The 13,236-nt window shown below is 30.1% G+C and overlaps 1 protein-coding gene across 1 annotated transcript in view; it reads right to left on the minus strand.

Moving 5' to 3' along the window:
- Positions 1 to 8,142: 8,142 nt before the first annotated feature.
- Gmer (GDP-L-fucose synthase-like protein) overlaps positions 8,143 to 13,236 on the minus strand; it is a 32,470-nt gene continuing 27,376 nt past the window's right edge. The window contains exons 8-9 of the mRNA XM_035374077.2: positions 11,680 to 11,779; positions 8,143 to 9,375 (exon numbers count right to left, since the gene is read on the minus strand). Coding sequence (XP_035229968.1) covers positions 9,320 to 9,375; positions 11,680 to 11,779 — 156 coding nt within the window. The 3' untranslated portion in view covers positions 8,143 to 9,319. The remainder of the gene's footprint in view (positions 9,376 to 11,679; positions 11,780 to 13,236) is intronic.

Genomic DNA, 13,236 nt, shown 5'->3' on the forward strand with positions numbered 1-13,236 from the left:
AGATAATACCGAAATATCAAAACTGAAAATACAAAGCAAACTTACCTAGGAGCTAGGACCAGGGTAAGTCATAAATTGATTACCGTTGAGTAAACTAAAAGCTGTAAAATACAATATTTGGGTAACATTGAACGAAGGACGTGCCGCGCGCACAAACCGTAGAAGGAGAATGAACACAAAGATTAAAGAAACTAAGCAGTCCCTAGTTATGTGGTGGTGGTACTAACGCGAGAAGCAAGCCTTACTCCGGCCCGACTGCGTATTTGTCAGCGTACGGCTCGGCTGGCATTTAGAAAAATACGTTGCGGGTGCTCCGATCTAGAGTTGCAGAAAACCAATTTGAGAAATTTGATTTTGCGACAATTTCTCAAAATAAAGGACAATATGCTTATTTCAGGAAATAAATAAAGTTAGAGGACAGAGCCTTCAAATAAAGGACTGTCCTCTGAAATAAAGGACGTCTGGTCACCGTACGTATATATGATAATTTCGTTTATTTTGTATTTACACATTTCCTTGCACTTTATTTTAACTTCAGTTAAAAGTTTTCACCGGAACCACAGTATCACAACGACTTTTAAGCAAAAGCATGAAGAATTTTCTCTTTACCTTGTTTTCTAATTTTTGCAGCTCAATGAGCAAAATTCTTGACCAAAAAGGTCTTTTTTTAGTTTGTTCTCCTTTCTTAAATCATATATATATCAATTTCCCTTAGCATGAAAGCATAACTTAATCCTCCTGTGCTTGCCATATTCAAATAAATAAACCTTTCTCGAATAGCGGTTACTCCATAAAATATCCTGGTTCCCGTATTTTATTTTTTCCAGAGGAATCCATTAAGAGTTAAAACAAGATGAAAATCACTGAATCTGCTCTTCAAATTACTGTTTTATTCTTTTGTCAAACGAGAAGCTTTCTACTTCTTTCGATTTCAGTTAACTTCTGCTAAAACCAATCAATAATTCTACATTTCTGAACTGGGGGGAGCAGTACAAGAGCAATATGCTCAATCTTTCTATCTGATAAAAAAAAAAAAAAAAAAAAAAAAAAAAAAAGGTATGGGCAACACATGACTTCTCTGTACAGCCTATTACATTACACATATTTTCTGCTGAATTTCATTTAAATTTATTTCCTCGAATTTCATATTTCTCATTCAATTAATTCAGTTATCACTTTGCGGCAAGACAAAAATACATAAAAACTTCATTAAAATTTTAAAACATAAAACACCAAATACAGTATAAAAGTTTTTACAATTGAAATTGGAGTTGTTACGCAATAACAACAATTTCGCCAGCATGCAGGAAGATAGATTTCTGGGTGCACAAAACCGAAAGTTTACTTTTGGTTCCACCCGGCAAAAACACACTGAAGTTGGAATATACATATATATTTATATATGTCTGGTGCGGCCGATTCCAACCAAAAAGGGAGGTGCACAACTACATGTTATAGTAGTTCCATACACAAAATTTCAACATTCTGAGACAACTTGTTTCTGAGCTACACGAGATACATACATACGTTCAGAAATCCTATCCATATGTACAGATGATAGTTAAATTGGATTCGAGAGCGGTCAAAATGGATATTTTTGTTGAAATACACCCGAAATTTTTCGCCATTACAATACATATTTTACTTCGTACAAGGTAGTAAAAGGAATGTTCAGCTGCATCACACTATCGAAAAAACAGACTTTCCTAACTTTAAAGCAAGGGAATAAAAGCTTTTATTTATTATAATTTTGAAATGATATTAATTTCATAAAAACTATGAAATTCTCATTAATTTACTTTAAAAATTTACTTTCCTGAAAATTTTGTTTCATGACTTAAAACGATACAATTTCGGAACTCTGGCTCTAAGAAAATCTAGTTAAGGCTCTAAAAATTTCCTGAATCTTAAAATGCAGCTCATACTATTAAGAAGTTTGCCAATTCCTGTCAAATATGTTAAAAAAAAGTCTGATGTGTACAACACATAACTTCCTAGTAAAGAATATTAAATTATACACATTTTTTCCTGCATTTCATTTAAATTTATTTCCTTGAATTTCATTAGAGATATATTTCTCATTCAATTAATTCAGTTCTCACATTGTGAAATATACATAAAAATTCAAAATATTTTCATTAAAAGTTGAAAGATATAGAAAAATATAAAATACCAAATACAGTTAAAACAATTAAAAAGAATTTTTTTTACAATTTAAATAAGTTTATACGCAAAAAAGAAGCAATTCAGCCAGCGGGCAAGAAGGCAGATTTTTGCGGTGCACAAAACTGAAAGTTTACATTTGGTCTCACTTGGCAAAAAGACACTGAAGATGTACAAACTGACTTAATTTGTTGTGGACGTTATGCTGAGTCAATATGTGAGATAATTTAATAACTTAAACATTAATTCCAGAATGGATTAAGCGTGATTTAATTCGCAATAATAAAAGAAGATGTTATCCTTGTTGTTGCAAAGCTGTTTCTCTAGATTGGCAACAAATCCACTATTCTGCTGTTTCAAATGTAAACAAATATGGCTGCTATGGTAAACAAAAATTAGGCTTAGCAGCACTTTTAAATTGTTGATAATTCTACAATTATTGCATGTAGATTAACTAAAGGCATAAAAACCTTAACTGAAAGTAAGAACATAATGTAATCATTTTGAAAGCAAAAACTGTATAATTTACCAACATATAAGAATAATAATTAAAAAAAAAAAAAAAAGAAAAGAAAAAACCTGAGCTCATCAAGCCGAATAACAGAGTGGGTATATGTACTTTTGGTGTGACCGATTATAATCAAAAGGGGAGGTGCAGAACTACAATTTATAGCAGCCAGATATACAAAATTTCAATGTTCCGAAGCTACTCGTTTTTGAGTTGTACGAGATGAATACGTACATACAGACGCCACAGAAAAAATCTCTTTCAAATCCATTTTATAATTTTTTTGGGGGAAAGGGTTTTTTTTATTCTATCCTTACGTACAGGTGTCATGCAAAAACATTGTTCAATTGCATTCGATAACAGTCAAAATGGATATTTTCCTTGAAATATCGCACTTGGAATTTTTCGCAATTACAATACTTCCTTTACTTTGTACAAGCAAGTAAAATCAAATTTTGAGAAGAATATTCTCTGAAAAATAATAACAGTAATTGATAACTGATAGAATAAAATTTCGTCATTACAGAATATTTTCTAGAATATTTCTTCACTAAAAAGTTTTTAATAACACGTTTGTTAGCGTAAGATATTTGCTTGTCATTTGTAGAAAAATAAAGTCTTATTCTTACAAATATAATAATATATTTTATTCTTCATTTTGCAATATTATAAAATTTAAACATTAAAAAAATAATAAATTGATGTTCAGCAGCTCCTATAAAGAAAAGTTTCCATTTAAAGAATATTTCTTATTATAAATTATTCAAGATATATGAGTATTATGTCTATGAAAATTAGCTTTTAACTTTTTTTAACTTTTAATTTAAAAACTTTTAATTTTTCATCCTACAATATCATAAAATGAAAGCATTAAAAAATACAGTTCATCAACTCTTGCATATAATATGGACAATTTACGATGTGTGTTGGCCCAACGATCATTATACATCTAATCAAATTCTGAAATATCTTGAGGCATGATAAATGATTATTTCAAATTATTTTTGCATATATATTTTTTACGGGCGAATAAATTTAAGTTCCCAACTCGTTTAGCTGTCGTGAAATTTGTGAATTTGCACTCCATTGTTTAGGCTATTTGAATGTGCCAAAATGTAAAAGGGCCATCTGCCTAAGAAGAGAAATGCATTGAGGACTTTCTAAGCGAAACTGACTCGCATTCGCATTCCACATGACAGAAAGTACAAAAAGCAGCCCTGCAGCCAATCCGTTTGCGAGAATTTAAATTACCAGTATTTAGCAATCTTAAGTGCTCGGTTCAATGGGGCACCCTTAGGAAGAAATAACTTCCATTGGGGTTCAGGACTGGTCTGGATAAATGATGGTAAAGGAACTTATAGTCCTCCCCCCCAAAAAAAAGAATTTTCATGGCACAAACATCATTAGGAAATGTCTACAAAGTATTCCAGTGATTTCATAAAATTTCAAACACACACGCATTCAGGAATAACAGATGCATAAACCAGAGTCCTAGCCTTGTTCCAATTCCTTTAGCTGTAGTGAAATACATGTATGTATATATATATATATATTAAAAAAAAAACATAGAAACAGGATTTCCTGCGAGAAACGGATTTCAACGTATTCAGATTTTACCATATTTTTTCAATTATTTTTTATGTTATTTATTTATTCATTTTATTATTTTATCTATTTTCCATTTTTATTTTGTTTATACATTTTGGCAAATATCCATTGCACCAAAGAGAATAAAGCAAATTAAATAAAAAAAAAGAGGGCTTCTATAAGTTTCACATAATTCTTGAAGCAATTGCCAGCATCTGGAAGTTTGGATAGCCATCAGCAAATTGTAAAAAATGTTTGGCAAACAAATAAGCTACATGACAAGCTATTCGTGTAATCTGCTAAAATCTTTTTATATAACGTTTTATATATAACAATCTCTTTACATATTTATATTTTTCATTTTATGATATTGCACGATGAAAAATGAAGCTAATTTTCATAGAAACAATACCCATATATCTTGAATAATGTATTACAGTAGAATTCCAGAAATCCACACAGCTTTAGACCAAAGGTTGTGTGGATTTCAGAACAGAAAAGATAAATCATAATATTCAGACTAAAAGTGCAAAATTATATTATTATACTACAATAATTTATTATGTACATTAATTATTACATATATAAATTGATTATATGTATTAGCATTCATTTACATTAGTGCTTACAGGGATATTTAAAAGCATTAGGGATGTATTCAATAGATATAAAAATAAGGGATATTAATAAAGCATAAAAATTTCATTTTTTCCTACATGTTCCAAACATTTTTCTGATGGAAGTTTGTTTTAAAACTTTAGGGTGCTCCAGAGTTTTTTTTTTTTTTTTTTTTTTTTTTTTTTTTTTTTTTTGTAAATTATATAGAGTCATAATCTCTTGCTCTGTGACACAGCTTTGTTGTTCTAAACATTTTAGGTATTTTTCACCAAGTTCCAGACACTCATTAAAAGATATTTTCTCATTTCTATCAAATTCACTATCTGTGTCGGTGTCAGAATTGTCTTCTTGCTCTGGCGAGTTCAAAATAGAGCCAATGATTTAATCATCAGTCATCTGATATGCCAGTGTTGACTCATCTGAGCACATCATCCATTCAACAATATCTTCTTCTTGCAAAGCCTCCGCATTTATTTTTTCTTTTGAAAATAAAAGCAATTCTCTTGCTTTAATCCTTGCTGCACTGACCCTAAAACCAGAAAAATCACTGTCATCACTCTCAGTTTCAATAAACAGAGAAGATGGCCATACATTATGCCAGGCATTTACTAATGTCGTTTGGGAAACAGAATTCCATGATTCAGCTAATAAATAAATGCAGTCTTTGATGGTGAATTTTTTTTTTTTTTTTTTTTTTTTTTTTTTTTTTTTTATAATCACAAAGTGGAATAGAAGGGTCACCTGAAAGAATTTTTTTCAGAAACTCTGATTTATAGTGGCATTTAATACTGTGTATTATGCCCTGGTCCATTGGTTGGATCAATGATGTAGTATTTGGGGGCAAAAAAAAAGGGCCATGACATTATCATGTGTTAAAATACTTGCATCTGGATGTGCACAGCAGTTGTCTAACATTAGTAAAATCTTGCAATTTGATGGTAACCCCACACTGTTACAATGCCTTCTAGCCTCTTTAATGAAATGCTCCATGAACCATTCAGTCAAAGTTGTTTTGTGAACCAGGAATTTTTATTACTCCTGTAAATCACAGGTAAGGATTTTACTCCTTTCAGAGCTCTGGGATGGTGCTCTTATCCACTACCACTGGTTTACATTTGTAAGTTCCAGCTGCATTGCTGCATACTAAAATGGTAACTCTTTCTTTCGGTTCTTTCACCCCTGACGGTGCACTTTCTTCGCTTGTCACAAATGTCTTTCTTGGCAAACATCGCCAAAAAAGTCCAGTCTCGTCCATATTAAAAACCTGTTCTGGGCTAAGATTTTCTTCTGCCCCTAACACAGAAAACTTATCAATAAACACCTCTGCAGCATCTTTATCTGCTGAAAGATTTTCCCCACATGCTTTCATATAATGTATACCGTGTCTCTGTTTAAATCTGTTCAGCCAACCGCTGCTGAAATTGCATGGCTCCTCTATTTTTAAATCAGCATGAATCTGCTTCGCCTTTTCTCTAAGGAACGGTCCTGAAATTGGTACTCCATCACTACGCCGCTGCCGGAACCACTCGTACAAGACAGCATCGAGGTTTGCCGATTTCGCCTCATGCAAAGTTTTCCGGTTACAGATTCCGGTGTTAGAATCACTGTTGCTGTAAAATTTCAACAGTTTTTCTTTATTTTTCTGTATATCATACACAGTTCATGTCGCTATTCCATATGATTCTGCTATAAAGAGAGGAGTAGCACCTGCCTCAATCTTTTTCAAAATTTCCACTTTTTGCATTACCGTCAATGCAACGTGTTTACGTTTTTCAACGTTGCAAACAGTAAAATCATGAGTGCGTTTCTTATCTGTCATTGTATTAACAAGCGCTGAAATTTAAAATATTCTAAATTGATCCACAAAATATCCGGATAAAAAAAAAAACGGTAGCACTAAACAATCCCGTGAAATAACAAAGTTCAGAAAGTACAACAACATGAATCATGAATTTGAAAGAAGAGTGAATCGTCAGTTTCTTTACCTCGATGCAGATTGCAGGAAAAAAACACTTTTACTTTATCATAATGTCAATAATTTGCTATTTTCATTATGACTCGTTATTATTCGGTAATTATGATGTCATAATTCGGTTAAGTATTTTTTTTTTCGATATTTTGTACTCCATGTTGTGGTTTCCGGAACCTATAAACTCAATGTTTATATTTTGAGAAGCAACGCGGATTTCAGGTCGGCGGATTTTCGGGATTTGACTGTATGAGAAATATTCTTAATATGGAAACTTTTCTTTACAGGAGCCACTCAACAGCAGTTTATTATTTTCTTAATGTTTAAATTTTATGGTATTGCAAAACGAAGAATAAAATATATTATTATATTTGTAAAAATAAAACTTTATTTTTCTACAAATGACAAGCAAATATCTTACGCTAACAAACGTGTTATTAAAAAATTTTTTGCGAAGAAATATTGTAGAAAATATTCTGTAATGATCAAACTTTGTTGTATCAGTTATCGATTACTGTTATGATTTTTTATGAACATTCTGCTCATAAAATTTTTTTTTCTATCATATTTGACAGGAGTAGGCAAACTTCCTAATAGTAGGAGTTGCATTTTAAGATTTAGGAAGTTTTTAGAGCCATAACTAAATTTTCTTAGAGCCAAAGTTCTGAAATTATATCGTTTTAAGTCATGAAACAAAATTTTCAGGAAGAGAAATTTTTGAAGTAAATTAATGAGAATTTCAGTTTTTATATAATTAATATTATATAAAAATTATAATAAATGAAAGCATTTACTCCCTTGCTTTAAAGTAAGGAAAGTCTGTTCTTTCGATAGTCTGTTTCATCCGAACAGTTTGTGCAAATATTAGGCATTATTTAATTATTAGTGATTAAAAAACAAACTTTTCATTTTCTTACTATATTTCCACATTCACACTGCACCATGAAAATTGTTACTTTAGTCCTGTTTTACTACCCCTTGAAGTCGTGACCATTTCCATTACAGTTTCAATAAATCTTCACAGGAAAAAAATTTGTATTTGAAAAAGATTGTTTTAATTAAGGATATAAGGGTATAATGCTAGGTTTGAAAAAAGGCAAACCAGTCTTCCAATTATTAAAATTCAAAAATAAGTATGCTAAACTAAAAGAACTGATAATGTACATGAGATATAGATTCAATTAAAGAGTATATAGATTTAAGCATAAAGGTACAATTTTGATGCAAGAAAGAAAATATTTTGATATAGGATATGTTTCATGTAATTCTTTAAATTTTATTAAAAAACTTGGCAATAAAACGATTATTTTCCAATTTATTGAGAAAAATTCTGTTGAAATATATTAACCATAGAATACTGATATTTAATTTCATTAAATACATATAAAACTAATATTATGCCTTCGTATCACAGCCATAAAAACGAATTTTTTTCAACCATAAATTATCACAAACTTCATATCAAGGACATAGATTTGAAAAGATTTTTTAATCATGCAGTTCCAAAATTAATTGCTCCAAATTAAAGAAAATAATAATACTTTACGATATTCTGAATAATTGGAACAAGGGGGTTAAGAGAATAAACATGCAATTTTTTTTAAACAAACTATTGAATAACACTATAGATTTTTAAAATATCTATCATTCTTATATGTATTTTTAAGAGCATATATGAAATTTTTAAAAGTTCTCAGATATAACATCTCGAATGCATGCAGTATATAATTTGCCTTATTAAATATTAAAATAATTGAATGAGCTTTAGAAATTAAAAATCTCAAGATTTGCTAGTATAGCCTAGCTAAACTGAAATTAAATTACAAAATTTCAACAAGTAATGCAATAACATATGCTAAAAAACACAATGTTTTCAACATTAGATACAATAACAATTTAAAGCAATGCATATAATCAATTAATACATGTACTTTATATTAAGAATCTAAAAAGCAAAGAAATGGCTTGAATACCTTAAAATGAGATGTCAGATTGCAATATGGCACAAACATATCTGCAAAAACATTTTGCCTGCTGACAGTTTGAAAGTGAAGAAGTTTTATTTGGATATAAAGTAAGCAGTTTCGATATTTATGAGATTCCAAAATTGGCTTGAGATTCTTTATTCTGACAAATGTGCCATCTTGATAATTTTGACATTTTAAAATTCAGTTTTTTTATTACAAATACATGGTTATTTATCCATATTTTTAATCTTATCATGATCCAAATAACCCATTCAAATAATGTTTCACAATCATCATAAGTTTGTTTATCCAAACATTTTATAACACAGAAAAAAGGTAAAAAACACCATGAACAACAAAAAATATAACAATACAAACCAAATAAGATAAATTCAAGTTTGCAAAAATACAGAATAAACTGCACAGGAATTGTGGGTTTTACATATTAGGATCACATTGAAATTAGTGCAGAATTTCCAAAACATATCTCTTAGAAATGTGTAGAAGTCATTTTCTTGCTGTCTCGTAATTGCTAATAAACCAATCCACTGTATTCTTTACAGCTGAAAAGTTAGAAAACAGAAAATTTTATTTCATTCTATACAAGCATAATTAATATTTCTATATAATACAGTAAAGGCCTGCTATATTGAATTAAAAAAACAAATTTTCGGTTTTTTTTATATCCAATCCAAAATGAAACATCTATAATCTTGTCAAAACTTACTGAATGAAACAATGGCTATTGTCAAACCTTTCAAGTAACGATTATGAATAGTACACATAAATTTAATATGGCATTATCACATTCCTAAATGGATGCTTTTCTGATATAAATGATTAGCACATTCAATTAGCTAATGCAAGATTTGCAATTCAAATCTCGATGAGTGCACAGCTTACTTTTTACGTTTTCTGCTTTGAAAAACCTAACACAGGCGGTCCTCTACTTTCACCCATAATTGCTTCCTAAGAGTGTGTGTGAATGTTGAATTGTTCAAAAGTTAAAAGATGTAAAAAAAAAATATGTACACAAAACTGTATTTTAAAATATTTATCAATATGTACTCATAATGAAGTTAATGAGGCATTTAAGTGCTTTCTGGTATTTGCTTTACAAATTTGTCAAGAGTTAATTGAATACACCCCCCCTTGATAAAGATTTCTTGAACAAGCTGTGTCTTTCCTAATCATCCTACGTATTTTAGGTATATGTCATCCATTGTGACACATTCTTCCATGGTAGTCAAAAATTTATCAACATGCATGAAGGCTGCATTCATATTTTTAACTGTCAAGGTCTGGACGTTTTTATCAGTTTCTACTTCCTTACTGTCATTTTGTGTTTCATTGTTGCTCAATCATGTATTTAATACGACAGAGGTGCTGAGTAATATTCATTTATCTAATTAGCATCTTCATTTTTGACATTTAAGTTTAGTTCATTCATTAGATTATTTCATCTGTTATAGCTTTTGGTGTTTCTGCAAAATTTATAAAATTTCTCATTATCTGTGGCCATAATTATTTCTAGGAACCTTTCACTGTTAATTTTTTTTTTTAATTTCAGCTCATGAGTCTCCAATATTGCTTATTGCATTCCATATATTATAGCCTTTAAAAAAAATCTGTTAATGTTGGCCATCTTCTCTGTCAGTTGCCTTGATGGCTTTAGTCACTATTGTCCTCATATAATATTGTTTAAATGTAGCTATTGCTGTTTGGTCTGCAGAGATTTTGGGCATTCTGGATACTGTCTAAAATTAATAATGTTTTAAATTCTAAATTATTATTTCTACAAAACTGCTTAACTATTGTCATGAAGGAGTTATTTCCAACACCATACACTGCTGTAACCCAACATGCTCTACAAAGTGTTAACATGTGGCCTTGTCCTGTCAGATCGTTCTCCGATCGAACACATATGGGACATCAGTGGACGACAACTCCAGCATTAACCATTCCTGTTTTGACCAACCAAGTGCAACAGGCACGGAACTCTATCCCACAAACTGACATCCAGAACCTGTATGGCACAATGCATGCACGTTTGTATTCAAAATTCTGGCAGTTACACCTGCTATTAATGTACTAGCATTTCACACTTGAAATGGTTCTTCTTGCACTTGCATTAATCTGTGATTTTGAAATTTTAATCAATTAAAAATATTACCTAAACAAATGTACTGCTGAAATTTCATTACTTTCTCAAGTGGTGTTTATTGTGAACATTAACTTTAGGTGACATTGCTGTTGCTTTACTATAAAAGTACCAGAATTTTTAACATTCATTGAGAGAAGAATTAAAATACTTTGCCATATCAAATTGGCAAGTCTTAAATAAATTTATGATTTCCCTGGGAATAATAAAAATGAAATCATGTGACTGGATCAGGAAATAAATATTTTGTGCAATTTGAGGGGAAGAAGACTCAGATTAGAAAATCATAAAGTTTTAAAACAACTATTGTAAACAGAAATCTAAGAAACTGAAAAATAATTTGTATACGATTTTTATTTATTCATTCATTTACTTATTTTCGGTATAATATTATGATATACTTAATATGTCTTTATAAAATGTTAAAAAGGAAATCCTTTTCATGTGTTTTTAAAAATTTATTTTCATTTTAACTTTTTTTTAAATATAAATAAATTAAGAGCTAAAATCTGCACAATGTCAGATCCCTAATTTTATGGATTTTCAGTCTCTTTCAGTACAAGCTGCTTAAAATCGGTGATATTACAGCAATTCTGATTTGCCTTTACAGAAATAACATAGACCAAGAATTAAAAATATTACATTAATTAGTTATCAGTATTTTCTTAATACATTTACTCAAAGTATGAATGCAAAAAATACTTACCTTCTTTAAAAGGTGTGAATACAAAATCTGGTTTGTACTTTCGAAGCTTTTCATTGCTTGCAGTTTTCTTATATTGGCCATCAGATTTTGTGGTATCAAACTGATTCTTAATGTAAGTAAATAATGCTTGGTCCAAATTCATAAATATTGACAACTCACTTATTATGATAAAATAAACTGAAATATCTAAATTGATCAAATTAGCTTTTATCAAGTTAATGCTGGAATTTTAAGTTAACAGTTAGAAAATACAGAATATATACCAAAATATAATCCTAATATTCAGATCTAGGAGAAACACACTTTAGTGAAACAGCAGAAAACAGGAATGAAATTTAAGTGAAAATGCGATGTTCCTCAATGAGATTTTTGTGTTAATCATGCAACATTTATGCATTCCTAATTTTGCAATACATTGTACCTAATTACTAAAACTTTTATGAATAAATTTATAATTTTTACAAGAGCCAAACTGAATATACTGATAATGCTAACAAATCACAAGCATAAACATTTTTCTGCAAATTTTTCAAACCCAGTATTTTTTTTTTTAAAAATTAACACTTAATAATTTTATCTAATAAATGCTAAATAAGCTACAGCTGATCAAAGTATAAAAATATATATTTTTTAACAAAGAATTAAAAGGCAACATGGCACTTATGCATCATCTTATCCACTGTGAAAGCAAGTGGAGATCCTGCCAAATTTGCCCAAATCGTTCCAATAGAATTCTGAGCCACATGCCTACCTGGTACTCTTACAATAACATATTTATTAGTTTCTGCACAACCTGTCAATCAGCCACTGCTGTGAACGTATTTAAACCATTTATTTTACTGCTTCATAAAAAGGCTTCTATTCATTTCCACTATTGTGTTGAGCCTTTCAATTTTATTACAAGCTACATTTTGAACGCTATGAGTACAAACTTCTCGCAGATAATTTTTCCAAGCTTTAGTTTTGTTGCCCATGTCCAGCTGTAAATGAACCAGAGGGCAATCATAAATGTGATTCTACAGTGCAGTTATAAATGTAATCCTCAAACCTCATGCCTCTATGAATACATATTCTCTTGTCTTAGTTTTCACACTGCATCACCACTGTTTATTTGCAATTACATCAAATGAAAGCAAAGATATTCTGAGTGCATTGTGATGTCACTCTTATCTATTAATTGGTGCAAAATCCTGCTGTAGGCAACTGCTTCAATGTAACAATACTAATTAAAATTGCTTAGATCAGACTTACAATGCAGTTTTTATTGCAAAAGAAATTAAAATATTACTCAAAATATTAGCTGAACATATTTACAATGTTTAAATACAGTAGACGCTTATTAATGCAAGAAGTCAAGGGGCACTCCTTTCCCCCCATACAAATGGAAGTTAATGCTAAGAGATTAGCCGATATTTTAATAGTTAAAAGCAATGGCTTGCACAATTATAATGTATATGTACAATGTATATTGATCTGAATGAATAGTGAAGAGGAATTACAAATAAGCACCTATAATGAAAACATTTTGAACTAAATGGAATTTAATGAAGAAAGGGT

This window comes from Stegodyphus dumicola, chromosome 1 (assembly GCF_044657685.1).
Source record: "Stegodyphus dumicola isolate Sdum_Otavi_A_Nest chromosome 1, ASM4465768v1".
In the NCBI taxonomy this organism is placed as follows: domain Eukaryota; kingdom Metazoa; phylum Arthropoda; class Arachnida; order Araneae; family Eresidae; genus Stegodyphus; species Stegodyphus dumicola.